The sequence below is a fragment of the Akebia trifoliata genome, chromosome 6 (assembly GCF_017979445.1).
Source record: "Akebia trifoliata isolate Shusen 1 chromosome 6, ASM1797944v1, whole genome shotgun sequence".
Taxonomy (NCBI): Eukaryota; Viridiplantae; Streptophyta; class Magnoliopsida; order Ranunculales; family Lardizabalaceae; genus Akebia; species Akebia trifoliata.
In genome coordinates this window covers 24,045,356-24,064,987 of record NC_141380.1, presented here as the reverse complement: position 1 = coordinate 24,064,987, position 19,632 = coordinate 24,045,356, and the positions used below count along the sequence as shown (strand labels likewise).

The 19,632-nt window shown below is 38.5% G+C and overlaps 1 protein-coding gene across 1 annotated transcript; it reads left to right on the top strand.

Annotated features, from left to right (window-relative positions):
- The first annotated feature begins 2,381 nt into the window (after nt 1-2,381).
- On the top strand, nt 2,382-3,679 carry LOC147400454 (uncharacterized). The gene is made up of 2 exons (XM_086444595.1): nt 2,382-2,515; nt 3,145-3,679. Exons 1-2 carry the CDS (start codon nt 2,382-2,384, stop codon nt 3,677-3,679), a joined length of 669 nt encoding a protein of 222 aa, XP_086300721.1.
- The last annotated feature ends 15,953 nt before the right edge of the window (nt 3,680-19,632 follow it).

The following is a 19,632-nucleotide window of genomic DNA, read 5'->3' as shown; positions in this document are numbered from 1 at the left end:
TATGGTTCATATGTGTCGAACCAATTCATATTCAGACACATATGGTACTAACATCTTGAATCCAATATACAAGAATCGTGTAGGGTGTTAATAACTCAGGAAGTGGAATTTGACAGTGCATCCCCATCGTCATTGTTTGAAGCTTCTACTGTTATACTTGCTAAATCAAAAGATTTTTCCTTTTTTTGTTTTCAATATATTTTTGATGTTTTTGGCAATCTCTTTTGAAGTACCCTTTCTAATGGTAGTAGTCATACTCTATTTCTTTTGCCCCTGATTTTGATCTGGAATTTTTCTTACCTGATCCAGATTTTTTCTTCGACCTCTCTTGTCCTTGAATCTCCTTTGCCACGAGCCCTTCTGCGTGAGATTCCTCACTTTTCCATTTTCTCCTCATCCGATTTGATAAAAGTGTCGCAGTGACCTTTTCTGTATTCAGAGTCTCCTTCCCATAAAGTAGGGTTGTGACAAGTGATCATACGAAGGTGGAAGAGATGCCAATAACAACAACACCTTATCTTCTTCCTTGATTTTAACCTCGATTCTCAATAGTTCACATGCGATCTTGTTGAATGTATTAAGATGCTTTAGTAGATTTGAACTTTCTACCATTTGTAAACCATACAATTGTTTCTTAAGAAACAATTTGTTTGTTAGAGATTTCGCTATGTATAAACTCTCTAATTTCTTTCACAGGTCTGGAGTTGATTCTTCATCCATCACGTTATATATTACTTCATCTTCAAGATACAAACGAATAGTACTCATAGCTTTTTGATCGATCTCTTCCCAATCATCCTTGTCCATCACGACAAGTTTCTTACTAGATAACACCTTGCACAATCCTTGTTGCACCAACAGATCTTTCACTTATCTCTGCTATAAACTGAAGTTGTTCTTCCTATCGAACTTATCAACTTCAAACTTTGAACTAGTCACCTTTGTCACAAATCTTAATTACCCGAGACTCTGATACCAATTTGTGAAAAATCGCAATAACAAAGATAACACAATCGCACAAAACACAAGGATTTATGTGGTTCGATAGTGTGCCTATATCCACATAATAGAACAAAAATAATTATCATTTTATCTCTTAAGTTTTAAAGCTCTAGAGATCTCTATTTATATAATTGAGAGTTACCAAAATAAGTAAAACTCCCTGTGTAGCGTAACCTAATACAAGACATTTACACAACACAAACTTATATAAAAAAGAGTTTTAGTTTTATTTTTTAGCATGCATGCAACATAAGGTCTCCCTAGGGGTGTCAATGGGTCTGTTCTAGTTGGGTTCTTAAGGAATTTAGAACCATAATCATTATATTTAGTTTGGTTCTAGGTCTGATTTCAAAATAAATGGAACTGAAATCGTAAAAAATCATGGATATCTATTGGTTCTGATTCTCAAGAATTGAATGAGAAAAAAACTATTTCAAATCATTATAAAAAAATTTACTTTCAAAAATTAATATATTATCAACAAAATTATTAACTTGGTTATAATTTATTATACTAGAGAAACAAATTAATGAAAATTTTCAAAAATAAAAATTTATTACTTTTTATCTTAGTTAAAAGTAATAATTTTTTAGAAGAGAACTCATTTAAACCCCCAATTGATAATTTATATGAAAAATTGAAGAATTTTCTATAACATGAATTTATTTTGAAATGAAAAATACCTTAAATCATTTATTGGATGGAACTTAACGGTTTTCGGTTCCTATCGGCTCGATTCCATTTTAGAAGCTGCTTTAATCTGTTTCAATAAAAAAGGAATCAACACCGGGGTTTTCGATTTCAAATTTGGTTAAATGGATTCCCATTGACGCCACCTAAGTGTCCCAAGTAATTCTTCCTTTTTTTTTTCAATTTTTCAAATTGTTTTTTAAGTTGCTGTCAGCAATACATATCACTGCAATTACACAACGTCTTCCCACCTCACGCACTCTCTCTCCTCTCAACTCGATCCTCTATAGAGATTCTGCATATTTTACCTACTCTTTTTTTATTTTTATGATATTTTTCCTTTTTCTTCTGATTGTATTCCACGACTAGCAGCGACCACCTATTTTAACTCCCCCTCACACACTGTTGCAACACGAATTCGACTCAACTTATATCTCTTTATTTTTATTTTTCAAGATTTGGATTGTGTGAGATCGCCCTACCAACAACTTCAAAGCCTCACATTTTTTTTTGATCTTTGGTTGTAACGCACGCACAATCTGTTGTTTCAGGAAAAGGTAATGGAAGGGTTATTTTTTTTTCACCCTAGGTGCAAAAGCCAGAATATCACTCACCTTTGCTTCGTTGATGATCTCTTGATTTTCTCCAAGGGGAATCACTTCAGTAATTTAGCCATTCAGGCAGTGCTAATGGATTTCCTTGCGCTTACTGGGTTAGAGGTCAATCTTGATAAGAACTCCTTATTTATGGCGAGCCATGACCATGTGATCCTTGAGGAAACCGTGGCCACCCTTGATATTAGAAGAGGCAATCTACCCGTGAGGTACTTGGGTCTTCCTTTACTGTCTTCAAGGTTTTCATACAGAGATTGTCTCCCCCTCATAGATAAAATGTCCAAAAGAATTCTTTTGTGAAAAGGAAGGTTCCTTTCTTATGCAGGGAGACTCGAGCTTGTCAAATTAGTCCTTTTTTACTATCAAGGTGTATTGGTGCAGTTGTTTTGTTTTTCCTTCCAAGGTTGTGAAAGAGTTGGAAAGGGTTTGTGCTCGGTTCTTATGGTCTGGGCCTGATAAGTAGAGTAACAACAGTACGGTCAGTTGGGAGGAAGTTTGCAAGCCTTTCAAGATGGGCGGGTTGGATGTGGTGAGCATTTCCATGTGGGAACTCTTCTACCATTGCCTGCTATGCTCAGAAGATTGCCTCAAGGGAAAGCTCTCTTTGGTTGAACTGGGTTAGCAAACATTTAATCAAGGGCAAGAGCTTTTGGTCGATGAAGATCCCGAGAGAAGCTTCATGAAGTTGAAGAAAAATCTTGAAGGCTAAGTAGTTAGCCTTGAGTAACACAGTTCATCTTACTGGCAATGACTCGTCTACCTCCTTTTGGAATGACCTGTGGCACCCCCTGGGGATTCTTAATACCTCATTTCCTGGAGAACTCATCAATGACTCTAGAATTGGGCCGAATGCAAAGGTTTCAGCCATCATCAGACATGATAATTGGAGGCTTCCAGGGGGAAGAGGAGATCTCATGCAAGATATTCACCAGCACTTATCTCAAGTCCCCATTTTGGGGGGGTCCTCGGACAAGGTGGTTTGGAAAGGCCATTTGGATGGTACCTTCTTGGTGAGTTCAGCGGTTAGATCCATGCTTGCTCCTACTCCTGCTACTCCTCTTAGTTGGGTTCACTTAGTTTGGAGTAAGAACAAGATTCCTAGGCATAACTTCATCGCGTGGTTAGCATTCAAAGGGAGACTTAAGACCTTGATGAAGCTTAAGGAGTGGGGTCTCATCAATGAAGTTAAGTACAGCCTGTGCAGAATACAGGATGAGGATTCAAACCATATCTTTGCGGGCTGTCCTTTTTCGAGGTGGGTATGGACCAGTATTCTCATGAAATGTCTCATGCAGAGAGCCTATGGTACTTGGGTTGAAGAGGTTGAATGGACTGTTGAAATTTTAAAGGGAAGTCAATTATTCAAAGGGTGAAGCAAGTGGCTGTATGTGCTTTTATTTACCACATTTGGAGGGAGTGTTGCAATAGAATTTATCAAAATAAATGCCTTGATCCGGATTCGATTATTCGTAAGATAGTTGAAGATATTAGAATCAACTTCGAGGGATTACTAGAAGATTGTAGACATGAGAATGTTCATCCTTGAACCTCAATGCTACGTTGTTTGGAGTCTCTACCATTCTTTTTTGAAAATGGGTGTGAATGGGCACCCGAATCGATTATTTTGAAAACTACTTTTCATGGCATTGTAGTGCCTTTCATTCTTGGAAAAGGTATGGTCTATCTAAAATCTAGGTAAAGGGATTCGATTAGAGAATGAGGAAGGTGTTAAGCACCCCATTCTCTCCACCTATGGTGGTTATCTTTAGATTTGGCCATTTAAAAAAAAGATTAACATAACATGTAAAATGCATGGGATGCATGAAGTGGGTGGGTGCACATAGTGTATATGTACCCTTTTGAAAGAGGATTTAATGTTTGTGTAGACATGAGGAATATCTTATAGGAGAGGATATCCCATAAAGTCATCACATTTTTACATGAATTGGAATGTTGGTTTAGGATTTTAGAGAAGTTCCATTAATGAAGTTCCCTTTAGATCCACAACTTTAATGCATGCATGCTTAGCTAGAAACTTAGTGTTTTAACCCCATCAGGGGAGTTACACATTTTTTCATCATAACCAAACATGTGTGATGTGTGTGCATAGTGTACATTATGATGCATGATATGAGAATGGGTTAAAAATGGCTTCAACCTCCATCCTTTCAACCAAACCGCTTCAAGTATTCCATGCCCAAGGTTGAGGTTCAATCTACTCGGGATGAATGAGGGTTCTCTATTACATCCTAAAGACTTCTAAAAAAAAAAGAGAGGGATAGAAGAAGAAGATGCAAGTTAAAAAAATAAATAAACAACTATTATCCCACCTTATTCCTTTTTGAAGTCTTGAAAGAACTTGAGCTTTAGAGATGAACTTGAGAGTTAAAGGATGTAGTTGAGGGGTGAAAGAGTTGAAGGTTAGGAGATGATGGATGAGTAGAGATTTTGATAGAGTTTTGGGTTGAGAGATGGGGGCTTGAAAGTATGAATTATTCTTAGAAAATGAGGGTATTTATAGAGTTTTTGGAGAACTTTTGGGGATAAAGTGGTCCAACCCTAAAAATAAAAAAAATGGACATGAGATTTAGGTTATTTCTTTTTGGATTTTTCATTTGTATGGGGGTAAAGATGACATTTGTGAAGAAACCCTAAAAACATTCTTTGGTCTTTGATTTTTTGGTAAATAGAGGTGAGAGAATAAAATCACTTTTGGGAGGATGAATAAGGGAGTGACATGTGTAAAGGTGGAGTGGTTGGTAAAAAGTAGACCTTGGTTCATTTGTAAATAACACATAAAGCAAGGGTGGAAGTATATTTTTGGAATGGACCAATGGGAGAACAAAAGTACTTTTGAGAGGGTGAGTAGGAGAATGATATGTGTAAAGGTGGAATGATAGGTGAAAAGTAGACCTTGGTTCATTTGTAAATAACTCATAAAGTAAGGGGGTGGAAGTATATATTTGAAATAGACTAATGGGAGAACTCCTTGTATGTACTTGAAGATTTCCACCTTTTGAGGGTATGTTTGGAAATTCTCTCAACTTTATGAATTATTACCAAAGACCCTAGAACCTTATTGATTTGTACAACCCTTTTGGGAAGGACATTCTTGGATTTTTACAAAGGGGGAGTTGACCTTCTAATTAGATAATGCATTGGGTATTGAGAGCTTATGAGATATCAATATGTGTCATCTTTTGAAGGGGTGTGAGAGAATGGGCTTGAAATGGACTTGGTATTGGGCTTAGGTGATGGACTTGGGTTATGGACTATGGACTTTAAGGGTGGGCTAAAATAATGGACTTGAATTTGGGTTAAAAGGTAGGTTTTGTCTTGGATTTAGGTTGGATTAGGAAATGGACCTTGATTGTGGTATAGGTGATGGGGCGGTGAATGGAGAACGGTTACGGATCCGGATTGGATCATAGAGGTGGTATGAAATTATATTGGGTTAGGGACAAGGTTGAGCATGCAAAATTATGCGATATGATGCATGTATGCATTTATACATGAAAATGATGCCACATGGCAATGCGGGTCCGTCGAAAAGCTTGAGTTTTGAATTAAAATCAATTCAAGGAAATTAGATTCTCCTAACGGGTTCGTGCAAATTGGGGTGTCTACAAAGATATTGAAGACTCTGATTTGAATCGTGCCTTCACTCATGCTTGGCCTAAACCAGATAGAGGTATATGGGCCATTAATTCAGATGATTCCTTCTCCACAAGTAGAGGAGGGTTTGGCGTAATCATTAGGAACAGTGAATGAGAAGTTTTGGCAGTTATTGCAGGATGTGAAGCCCTGATTTTTGTCATTTCTCATGAGTTCCAAAGCATTCTCCATGGGATCAAGTTAGCAACCTTCAAAGGATGCTCAAAGATTCAGATCCAATCTGATTCCTTGCAAGCTATCCAAGTCCTTAATGGAATTGGAACCCTTCGTGGAGTGTTCTTCACATGGTCCTTGATGTAAGGAACTTGCTTCACAGATTCATCGAAGTTTCCTTCTCCCACGTCTTTAGAGAGGCCAGCAAGGTTGTCGATATGCTAGCTTCCTATCAGAATAGCCTAGGTTTTATTGAATTACATTGTGAGTTGCCCTCTAGCGACCTTGTATCTGTTATTTATCAGGATGCCTATGGTATCCCGTTCCTTCGGTTATAGTTGGTCTGTGCCTTAACCCTGTCGACCTTTCAAAACACACACACACACTAACTGCATTTTCTTTCTTCGTCCTTTCTTTCCTCTCAATCTCTTTATCCTACCTCCTATCTTTCTTGAACTCACAACCTCCACAAAACTCCTTTTAATTTTCTTTTCTATTTCTTATTTGCCTTTTATGTTTTTTTCTCTTTTATTTCTCTTGTGCTGTAATCTACACGACACACAATCCTCTTGATTTCATTTTTATTTGTTTGAACCTCAAATCTTTGATTGTTTATATAAAGTAACAAATCAAGAAAACACTTAACAAAACCCAAAGAAAAAGAGAATAGGTTGAAAATAAAATAAAATAAACAAAGAAAATCCTACCTTACCCTCTAAAAAAGAGCAAACTAAAATATCTATCAACCCTAATTAAGATTAGAAACTAGTATGGATTATACAATGTAATATTTGATAGTTTCAAATTTGATCTTCAGAATATCCTCAGTGGAATAACCACTGAAAGCACCTACGATCCGCAGTTGCAGATCCATTTTAGGTTTTTTAATGAAAAATCTCTTTTATGGGATTTTATGGAGTTACCACCTAGTTTTACAGTTTAGGAATTGAAAATAATTATAAATAGATAAAAATACAAATCTACGAATAGATTATGGGGATCAGATTACAAGATTGGAAGGTGTTAAGCACCAATCTTGCAAGACGAAAGTCAGACTCTATTACTTCCAAAGATCTACATTGAAAAAATGGCATAAATATAAAATAAAGATAACAAATTTACCTGTTTTACCTGGGTGATTGTGACAATTAGTTCCATCAAATTTTACTTAATTGCATATGCATAAATAATGTATACACACAAAAAATTATGCATCATTACAGATAACAAGGGTAAAACGGGTAAAACTTTAAAATTTTGTGAGATAACTCCCACTCCAACAATAGAGTTAATAGACTCTAGCAAATTTTTCTTAAAGTTTGTCAACATGAGGAAACTCTTGATCTTCATGCCATTTTTAACTTTGGTCACATACTTTGTCTTTACATACTTGATAGCGACTTCATATTAAATAATCAAAAGAGTAAAGATGGAATCATCACTTCTAAATTTGTATTAATCTTTAGCTACATCATATTACTGAAGTATTATTGCTCCCATAGATCTCAATATAATCCCAGGAAGCAAGGAATTGATTCATAAATTAATACAAAGGTGGAGAAAATATATCTAGAGGCAACTAATAATCGAACTTTATTATTAAAATATAGAAAAATCTAACTTAAACTGCAACTAATAAGTCTAAAAATGGGAATAAAATTTCATCTAAATGATGGTACAAAGGATGACATAAACAAAATTAAAATCACACCATATGATATTCTAAATCTTTGATACTTTCCAAACTTAACCTCAACTTTGCGGTTTGTCTTGTTGTTGAGCCTATCCTTACTTTTTCTTAAAACAACTTTTCAACTTATGACAATCTCTTTTCAAATGCCCTTTTTTTCTTGTAGAACCAACATTTGTCATGTTCAATACTCATTTCCTTATCATTTTTAGAGTCCTTACTTAGCTTGTTATTATTCTTAAGATTATTTTTCTTAAAATTCTTCTTACTAGAATAATGAATAGCTATATGAGAAACTCTACCTTGGATTTTCTCAAATGCTCTTCCTTAGTCATACACAAATTGGTAAGTTGATGCAGACTCCACTTGGTTTCTTGAGCACTATAGTTTACTTTGAAAGTGTCAAATAAATTTGTAGATACGTGGTTTTCGTCATTACGATAACCACATCTACTATAATTTGGAGTCACCACCATTCATGTTATAAGTGGGTGTGAATGGTCATCCGATGTACATTTTCCAAAAATGTCATATTTGGCATGTAGTGACTCGCGATGAATAAGAGACTAATCAAACCTAGAGATCGAGGTAAGTGGCTCGGTTGGAGAAAAGGGAAGGTGTCAGGCACCCTTTTCTCCCCGTCAAGTGACGGTAACCTCAAATAACTCGATCATTTTATAATAAAAAGGAGGGAAATAAAGTGCCACGTGGGTGCATTTGTACCCTAAGTAGGGATTTATTTTTGACTTGATCATAGAGTCATCCTATTGATGGAGATGCTCCTCATAGACCCTTAGCCTCGAGGACTACATGTGATTTGAAAAAATATTGGCTAAGGTTAAGTGCCCATTTTCATGAGTTGAGAATGAACCTCACACCAATTGCTTTAAAACCTTTTAAGGATCGAAATCGATTTGATTTAAAAAAAAATATCGTATCTCATGGATATTCTAAAATAAAAATAAATGGAAGAGGGGATAATAGAAGAGGGGAATGGAGAGGGTAGAGAGAGAGGGGGGGTATTCTTATTGACCCACCTTGAAGCTTCAATCTTTCTTTTCTTCTTCTTCTTGAATGTCTTCTAAGGTCCTTCATGATTCATGAGAATGAAATTTCTTTTTTTTTAGTGTGAGAAAGTAATGAAGAGATGAGTAGAGAGTAGAGTGATGTTTTGTAAGACTTAGTAAGAGATTTTTTTATGAGAGTTGGGAAGAGAGAATTGGTAATAATGGTTGGAACCATTTTTGGGAAGAGAAGGGGGATTTTTATAGATGTTGAAAGGGTATTTTAGGGTATAATGGGGTGAAGTGTGGGAGAGTAGAGAATGACATATGTTTTAAAGGTTAGGGGTATGAAATTATGAGTTAGAAGATGGGTAATTATGTAATGAGGGTAAATGGATTGTGTTTTGATCCAAATGGTTTAGATCTTACCTAAACCATTTGGGTGAAGTGTTTGGTGAAGTGAGATGGTGGGTGTTTAAGAGGGTGGTTGATTGATTGAGTGGTATTTTGTTTAAGAGAATAGAGGGTGTAAGACGGTGGTTGGGAGGGTGATGGAGATGGTGACATGTGGCAAGATGTGTGGAGGTTAGGGGTTTAGATTTAATTGATGGGAGAGAATGAGTGTTTGATTTGAGAGGATGGGTGTAGGTTTAGGTTGTAGAGATGGGTTTATAGGAAATGATGATGGCAGATTAGGGAGAGGTATAATGATCATAGGTTAGGGGGAGGTGTGGGTTGATGTGTTTGATTTGAGAGAATAGGGGTTAGGTAATTATGAGGGTAGGTTAGGGGAGGGTGTGGGTTGATGTGTTTGATTTGAGATAATGGAGGTTTATAGGTAGTAATGTGGGTAGGTTAGGGGAGGGTGTGGGTTGATGTGATTTTTTAGAGAAAAAGTGATGTGGGTGGTTAATATTTTAGAGAAAGGTGATGGGTGGGTGGTTTGATGAGGGAGGTGAGAGGGAGTGATGACATGTGTCATCTTTTGATAATAAAAGAGTGATTGGTTGATGTGGGTTGTGATTTATGGGTTAGGGTTGTGGGTTAGATATGAATTGGATATGGGTTTGGACTTAGGGACATTGGGCTTGGGTTTTAGGAAATGTTAGGGGTTTTATGAATTGATTTGGGGTTATTTTGGGTTGGTTTTTGAGGATGGTTAGGTCATAGGGTTTTAGGTGACGTGAGATTGAATTTTAGGTTAGGGGTGAGAGATTGATTTTGGAGATTTTAGGGTTTATGGGCTTTATGTGGGCTTAAGGTCTTTGGAAGTGGAGCAGTGAGGGGTAAGGAAGGTGGAGATGGTCCCAAGTCTCATTTTACATTTTTTATCTTTTTAGGAATTTTTGAAATTATTGGATTGATTGAAATGCCACGTGTTGGCAAATCGGGCTTTTTAGGCCCGTCGGAGAATTTTATTAAAATCGGATATCTCTGGGATACAAGAACGGAGTGGTAGGGTTGGAAATTTGTGGGGTAGGTCAAATCCCTTTTGGTGGGCCCCCTAAACCATTAGGAGGTCTTAGGGGCCTTGATTCGATAAAAATGTCATATTTCGATTGATTTGGGCCTTTGAGGCCCGTTGATAATTTTTATTGAAAAATTTGTATTTTTGGGCCTTTCGAGTAGGGGCCCGTTCAAATTGGGGTGTCTATAGCTGCCCGTCTTTGTAGGAATTGAGTGCAAAGAACTACAAAGAATAGACTAAACCCGTATTTGTACGAGCCAGAAATTTTTTGCTGAAACACGACTTCGAATTATCGATTGAATTGATGACTTTTGTAGAAAATGGCTACTCAAGCACGGGGTCTGATAGAGTTTTGCCTATTAATTCCTTGATCTCGATGGCGTAGAGCTCGTGTGAGGTCTCAGATTTGATGAAAGTTTGATGAATTTTGAAATTTGAAAATCTTTGGTCGTGTTTTAACAAATCGGAGTAAAATGCAACTCGAAAGGATTTTTGAAATTCCTTTGATTTTTTGATTTTTTGATTGTTGATTTTTTGATTTTTGATTTTTTTGATTTTTGGTTTTTGATTTTTTGATTTTTTATATATATTTTAATCCACTCTTTATTGCCCCCCCCCTTTTTTTTATCTTACTCTTTTTCGACCACAAGTTAACTCTCTCAATTCATGCATTGTCCCTTGTAATGATGTCTTTGATCCTTTTAACGGTAGAAGCAATATGGTTGTTAACAATTACCCCAGATCCAAGAGGGAGTTTTGTTGTTGGAGTCGAATCCGCCAAGATCTGAAGGCAGGAAGGCTACATAGTCTGAGTCGCCTCCATTTAGAACACATTCATTGCAACAATATCAATAGGAGCATAGACTACGAAAAACCTGTTGCATCGGTGCTACTCTTTTGCAATATCAACATACTTTTTCGCATTCTTGATTCATTATCACACCAATATCTCTAGCTGGTATATCACTAGCTATAACACTTGCAAGGCGTTCGCACTGTCGATCTAAGGTAGCAACCCATTGTTTTGCTCCAAATCCAAGTGTTAGAGTTAACCAATGTTCTATATATACTGTGAACTACTTTGTCATCCACTTCTACATGTTTGACCCATATGACCTTGGAGTAACCATTTGACATTTCTTGGATTAAATAGCCTGATGGCCTTCTTCGATATCTCAATATCGGGTAGGACGCAAATGATGTAAGAAAACATCGACCACCAACCAAATTTTCTCGGCATGTTGTTTACAATACCTTACAAAGAAACTCTTTCGAGTCGGAACCAGAGGTAAAAAGTCTTGAAATTCTGCTATCATCACTTGAAGGGTTCCATTGTAGTTTCTTGTTACGCTTAGTGAGTCGTGATGCTTCGAATGTCTAGGTGGTGATGAGTCAGGCTACCCGGATTCATGCTTTAGAGGAAAGCCTTGACTCATTTTTCATTTCTTACAATGATGCTTGACCGACTGCGTTGTATTCCCACTTTTTCTATTTTCTTATCATTATCTGAATGTATGCAAAATGTTGAAGTATTAATGCAAAGAAAATAGGTTTTGTACTTACTTAGCCTCAGGTATATCTATTGTTCTTGAAAACACGAAGTTTCATTGAATGAGTCTTAGATTTGTCACATTGGCCAAAAGTAGTATTTTTTTTTCTTTTGAAATTTTATGAAATGTCTTTATCAAATGAGTATGATAAATTCAGAGTTTGTAAAATCTTTGGTTGTGACGATCTTGGTGTTTTTGCCAACCACAGAGGATATAAACATTAATTACTCTTTTGGTTCCTTTAGAGTCATTCCTAATGCCCTGGTATTAGAAGACTATTATCTATTTTGGTCTTGGGATTTTGGAAAGATTTCGCCGTTCACAGTTTATACTCTTACGGGCCAAGAGGTCTTTCTTTTTTTTGTTGTTTTTTTTTATTTACCCTTATTTCCCCTGGTGCCAATTACGATTTTCACCAGACCTGGTTTCCATATTTTTGCACATCGATGTCCTTTTTGGGATTTTCATCGTGCCGGTGGCTTTGATCTTGCCATAGTCTGATTCTTTTACTCATAGTGCCCTTTCAGACCATGCTTATATTTTTAGATTTTTTTACATTACGGTTTTGTTCAGAGTTTCTGTGTCTTTGTGGCTTGGTGACTCAAGTTGAGCTACGAGATCGACGACTCTACTCTTATAGTGGCACTCTTTCTTGAGTAATCGATCTAGATTCCCCTCTCAAGTTTGCTGACGACTATTCGTGGTTCGACAACTCAAGTTGAGCCGCTAGATCGACTATTTTACACTTCGAGTACTCTTTTTTTTCGAACATCCGACCTGGATTCCCCTCTCGAGTCTTCCAACGACTAACAAGACTTTGAGGTCCGGACCAAGTCGCAAGATCATTGGTACTGCCATTGTCATTGTGTTGCCTTAGAACATTCCTTGATCAGAAATGACTTTTGTTGGGACGAAACGTTGGCTTAGGCTAATGGTAGTGGAAGGATACAAAAATGTTAAGGTTTGGTTTGTCTAGAGTGGGTTAGACTTAGGGTTCGTCTATTTTTATTTCGAAAAGGTGATCTGTGTCTCCTCCTAGTGTCTCTTGAATTTGTTTAGACTGGAGATTTGGGTCGAGCTCAGATCAAGTGTCCGAGTTTTTGAATTTTTAAATTTTTTTTGTAGTTTTAGCTGTTCATAGTTTATCCTTATGCGGGCCAGGAGTATTTTGATGTTTTTTATTTGATTTTCTTTTTTTCTGTCTTTTTATTTTTATTTTTATTTTATTTTATCGTTTTGTAGTTGTTGATTTGCCCCAGTCTTGGGTTAAGAAATGAATGTGATGGCTCAAAAGGGTTGACTAGGGTTAGATAGTTTGTTTGAGATAGCAAAGATGGCCTTTCGTCATCTCAGGGTCGATTTTTAGGCGTAGTATTTCTTGACAGTGTCAGCATTGATCGGTTGTGGGAAAACTTGTCTGTCCATCTTCGTAAGGATCAAAGTTCCTCCCGTTATTACCTTCTGCATAATGAACAATCCTTCATAGTTTGGTCGAAATTTTTCTCTGGCATGTTCTTGGATTGGTAGAATCTTCTTCAGAACAAAGTCTCCTAGCGAGAAATCTCTAGGCTTGACTTTCTTGTCATAGGCACGAGCTGTTCGTCGTTGATAGATCTGTCCATGGCAAATGGCTACAAGGCGCTTATCTTCTATTAGATTTAACTGATCAAGCCGAGCTTGAATCTATTCAGTTTCATCCAACTCTGCTTCTTTTAAGATCTGGAGGGACAGAATCTCAACCTCGATGGGTAAAACTACTTCCATTCCATAGACCAATGAATATGGAGTTGCCCCAGTCGAAGTTCTAAACGAGGTTCGATAAGCGTGAAGTGCAAAAGGCAACATGTCGTGCCAGTCTTTGTACGTAACTACCATCTTCTCGATGATTTTCTTGATATTCTAGTTGGCTGTCTCGACTGCTCCATTCATTTTAGGTCTATAGGGTACGGAGTTGTGATGAATGATCTGGAAATCTTCGCACATCTTGATCATATCCTTGTTTTTGAAGTTCTTAGCATTGTCCGTTACTAATTTGCTGGGAAGCCCGTATCTGCAAAAAATGTTATTTTTGACAAACTTCATGACGTTGCTTTTGGTGACATTAGTATAAGATGCTATTTCTACCCATTTGGTAAAATAGTTAATAGCAACTAGGATGAAGTGATGCCTGTTTGCAGCTTTTGGTCAGATTTGCCCGATGACGTCCATGCCCCATAGCGAGAAAAGTCAAGGGGTAGTCATATTATGTAGTTCTGAAGGTGGCGCATTGATCCTGTTGGCATAAATCTGGCATAGATGGCATTTACGAACATGTTGATAGTAGTCACTCTACATCATTGTCTAGTAATATCCCATCTGCATAATCTTTTTAGCAAGCATGTGACCATTCATGTGGGGCCCGCAGACTCCACCATATACAGTGGTTTCACTTCTACTTCCACTTCCGCTACACATCGAAGCAAGACCTCGTGATACGATTTCTTGTACAGAATGCCATTGCTGATGAAGAATTGCCTTGTCAATTTCTGAATAGTCCTTCAGTCATTTGGCGTTGCATATGAGAGGTGGGTTCAATCTTCGAGATATGCTCTGATGTCTGAGTACCAAGGCTTTTCTTCAGATTCCTCGACTTCGACAGGTTGACAATAGGCTGGCTCGTCTTAAATTCCAATCTCAATTGGGTCGATGACTAGGTATTCCGAGATACTGATCATAGAAACAAGTGTAGCTAGTGCATCTACGAATTGATTCTTGGTTCTTGGCATGTACGTGAAGGAAATCCTATCAAAGCGCGAGCTTAGTTCCTCCAGATACTAGTGGTAAGGGACTAGTCTCTGCTCTCGGGTCTTCCATTCTCCAGTCGTCTGATAGACTACTAAGCTTGAATCTCCGAAGACATCGATCTCATCTACCTCGAGATCCAGTGCTGCTTTCAACCCTGCTATGCATGCTTTATATTCAGCCTCGTTGTTAGAGCATTGGAACTTCAATCCGATTGTGATCAGTACATGGGACCTATCTGGTTTAATCAAGACCGTCCTTATTCCATTTCCTTTCTGATTAGTTGCTCCGTCGAAGTACATTTTCCAGCTTGGTTCGTCATCATCATCCTCAATTTCGATAAATAGTATGGCTTCATCCGGAAAGTTTGTTTTTAATGGCTCGTAATCAAGCAACGGGTGTTCGGCGAGATGGTCGACGATGGCTTGCCTTTTGATGGCTTTTGAGTGGCATAGGTAATGTCAAACTCAGATAATAACAGTTGTCATTTCGCTGTGTGACCTGTTAGTATTGATTTCTCAAACAGGTACTTTAAGGGGTTCCTCCTAGCTATAAGCATAGTCGAGTAACTGAGTAAGTAATGTCGTAGTCGTTGAGATGCCCAGACTAATGCACATCAAGTCTTCTCAAGTGTCGAATATTTTACCTCGTACTCAGTAAATTTCTTGCTGAGATAATAGATGGCCTGTTCCTTTCGTCCTGATTCATCATGTTGTCCTAGCACACACCCTATTGATGTTTCTTGCACTGAAATGTACATCAGCAGAGGTCACCCTGGAGTAGGAGGAACTAGGACTGGTGGATTGAGTAAATATTGCTTGATTTTGTCGAACGCTTCTTGGCAATCCTTGTTCCATTTTTTTGGCGTGTCTTTCCTCAGTAGCTTGAAAATTGGCTCACAGATAGGCGTAAGTTGAGCTATAAATCGACTGATATATTGTATCCTCCCTAGAAAGTCCCGGATGTCTTTTTCTGAAACAGGTGCCTTCATTTCGATGATATACTTAATTTTTGCCAGATCTATTTCGATACCTCTTCTACTGATTATAAATCCCAGTAGCTTGCCTGATGTTGTCCCGAACACGCATTTTGCCGGATTTAGCCTCAAACTATATTTTCTGAGTCTGTCGAACAACTTCTTCAGATTCACCAGATCGTCTTCTTCAATGCCAGATTTAGCGATCATGTCATCTACGTAGACCTCTATTTCCTTATGGATCATATCGTGGAATAATGCGGTCATTGCACGTTGGTAAGTCGCCTCTACATTCTTCAGTCCGAATGACATGACTTTGTAGTGAAAAGTATCCCATGGTGTGATAAATGCAGTCTTTTCCTGGTCTTCTTTTGCCATTTTTATCTGGTTGTAACCTGAGAAGCCATCCATGAACAAGAACATGTCGAGCCCTGTTGTACTATCTACTAGAGTGTCGATGTGTGAAAGTGGAAAATCGTCCTTCTCGGTAGTCAACACACATGCGTACCTTTCCATCTTTCTTAGGTACTGGGACGACGTTAGCTAACCATTCGGGGATACGTAGAGACTGCAAGAAATCCTGCTTCGAATTGTTTCATGATCTCATCATTGACCTTGAGGGTCCATTCTGGCTTCAGTCTTATCAATTTTTGCTTGATTGACTTCCTTCCGGAAGCAATGGGTAGTTTGTGGACGACTAGATCTATATCTAAACCCGGCATAGCCCTGTACGACTATGCGAAGACGTCTTGATACTTCCATAAGAGTTCGACCATTTCTTCTTTTTGTTGCGATGTTAATAAGGCTCTGATCTTGACAATTCATGGGTCCTCTTCAGTACCAAGATTGATTGAATCCGTATCCTCGATGTTTGGTTGAACACTTCTCTCGTAACGTTCTACCAAGTCTTTGATTTCTTTGGGTGGGTATTCCATTTCGTCCTCAGACTCTTTTTCAATCCCCATGAGGTCGAAGTCGAGGTCAAGGTCGAAATCATACTCGTCCCTTTCAAATTCCATTTTATCTAGGTACTCATTTGATGGAGACAGATCCCTTGAAAATCCTTTTTTTTGGTTTTTAGAAAATATCTAGTTTTTGGTAATTTTGAAAGTTTTTTGATTTGTTTGATTTTTGAGAAATTTTTGATTTTTTTACTATTTGAGGAATATTTACTTTTTTATTATTTTTTGGATACCTGAAGTAAGAAGACCAATCATGCAAATTCATTAGTAAAGATAGGGAGCCCTCAAAATAGTCTTTACCCGAGGACGAGGGCTCATTATGATCCTCGGGCAAACTAGATTCGACTAATGGTATTTTTTTTGGAGGCCTCAATAGCCTCAAGGGTTAACGGGAATTCTTCCTTGTTGTTTAGAATTTTCCCTTCTCTAAGGGGGCGGATGAGATGAGAAAGTGATTTGTTAGGTGGTTCAATTGATGGTTCGGAGATGACCATAATCTCCGATTGATTGTCAGGTTGGGGCATAGTCCCTCCCAAGCTAAGTGGGATGACAACTGATGCCCAGTCAATGCCCGTGGGAAAAGGGTGATTATTTCTCTGGGCTGGTAGTGGTTTCCACTTTGGTGGATTCTAGAGTGGTCTCTGATAGACTTTCGTTGGAGTCTCCATTGAATAAAACATCAATGCCTTCTATGAAGGATGAGTGGGACTCAACAACTGAGTCTTCATGAATGTGCGCAGGTTTGAATTTTATCACTTTTGGTTTATTTACCGATTTTGTTGGCAGCGGTTCTGATAAACTGTCAGGTTTAATCTGTGATTTTGGGAAGCTAATACTGATGTGAGGGACTCTGCCCAGATTCCAGACATTCGGTTCTCGATTTTTCCTTCTCGCTAGTCGAAGCTCTTTTTTCTTGTCATTCATTTCTGTTATATCCTTTTTCGTGGGCCTAAACCCCAGACCAAAATAAGGATTGTACTTTTTTACTTCGATCGGTGTAGCTTTCCCTTTTCTTCCGGGTCCCAACCCTTGTTTGGGTCGGTAACCCGCTTTTTTAAGAACTCGCCCAACCATCAGATTTGCCTTTGATAGTTCTACTTTCACTTTCTCTTTCCCTTTTTCAACATGATCGACAGTAGCAAATTGATAGGAGTGGTACATCGTCTTATCCTTTGTCATCTCAATGTCGATGAACGGCACATCTGGAGCTCTCCCAGTAGGGATAAGATTTTCTGCCAACACAGATATCATCCTTTACCCCATGATAAATTTAACTCTCTAGTGTAGAAAAGAAGGTACAACCCCTGTTATATGGATCCATGGCATGCCTAGTAATAAATTGAAGGTTGTCAGTATTTTCATGACATCAAACGTTACCTCGAAGGTGCAAGGACCTATTGTGATTGGTAAATCCACCTCTCCCAAGGAATCCCTTCTTGAACTATCGAAGTCTCGGACAACCTTGTTGTTAGGTTTGACATATGACCAATCGACGTTGAGTTTTCGAAAGGTTTCAAGCGGGTAGACATTAAGTGCTGAGCCATTATCAATCAGCACCCTGGCAACCATCATGCCCTTGCACATGACCATGATGTTTAACGGTTCTACATGTCCCCGTCCTTCAGGCACAAATTCACTTTCAGTGAAGATAATGGGATTGGGGGTCATGATCTGGCCAACCGTTTGCTCCAATGGTGTCGGTGATGTAGTTGCAGGTACGTGTGATTTCTCCAAAACTCTTAGTAATGCCTCTTGGTGTTCCTCTGATTTCTGTATTAGGCCCAAAATACTGATTTGAGCTGACTGTTTGTTTAGTTGATCCACAATGTTATGCTCACTCTTTCGAACGAGCTTAATGAAGTTTGTAGCTTCTTTGTCTGTCACTTTCACCTTCTCTTCCGTCTTGTCATCTTTATACAACTTTCCCTTTCCCTTTGCTTTCCTTTTCTCTTCGTCTGTCACCTCCTTTGCGGTCTCTTTTGTTTCTTCCTTGATGTTTATCCCATTCCTTGACAATTTTTGACATTTTCTTGTCCTTGTCATATGGTCGATGTCAGCCACCATTATTTTCTTCATGGTATCAACCTCTGTGGTAGTGGTGATGGTGGTCTCGTAGCTCCAGGGCACTGCCTGGTTCGAGTTATAGGGGAATGGTTTGGGTGAGTGTATGGTCATGGGGGGTGGATCAGATTTTACATTAAGAATGAGGGGTGGTGGGAGGAGTTACAGGAGGAGTTGATGGAGTGTATGGAATGACGAGCGGTGGACGTGAAGATGAAGTGTATGGTATATGAAGGGGGGTCGAGTTGGTCCTTGAGAATTTGGTGGTGTGTAAGGTATAACAAGAGGAAGTCGGGTCATATTTTGATGGTTCAGTGATCCGCAAGGTATAACTAAAAGTGGTCGGGTAATAATATTTTGACGAATGGGATAGATGGTGAGGTTGGCCAATTTGAGTGGTAATTACGAGTTTTGCGATGAATTTGTCATCTAATGGTTGACTGTGTTAATCATGGACACCTTTGACTCCTAGGTTAGGTGGACCCTGATTTTTGCCCCAATAGGTGCTATCAAATCTGAAGGATCGAAGTCGAGTTCTCCGCAGATGGCATTTACCTTGTGCCTGTTCCCCTCTCCATTATGAGTAGGTAGGGGGTTTTGATTGATATTCTGTTGTTGGGGCGGGTTAGCAGGCCCATCTAGGATGAGAGCCTTCTTATCGATCAAGTTCTGTACTTGATGTTTGAGCTGCCAGCATTGGTTTGTAGAGTGCCCTGGTGCACCCATGTGAAATTCACAGAACAGGTTAGGGTTGTACCCTGGCCCTTTGGCAGCCTCGGGGTTTGGTGGACGTTTTACCAGATATTCACCATTGAGTAAGATTGGCAGTAATTCTGATAGTGTCATGGGTAATCTGGTAAACACTCTATTTACACTGTTAGGCTGTGCCTGCTGACTTTGCCCATATAGTGGTGCCTGTTGTGCAACTGGTGGAGGATTTACTCGAAATGGATTCTGAGGTGGAGGGTTCCATGTTGGCGGTGTTGGTGCCCATGAGGTCGATGGT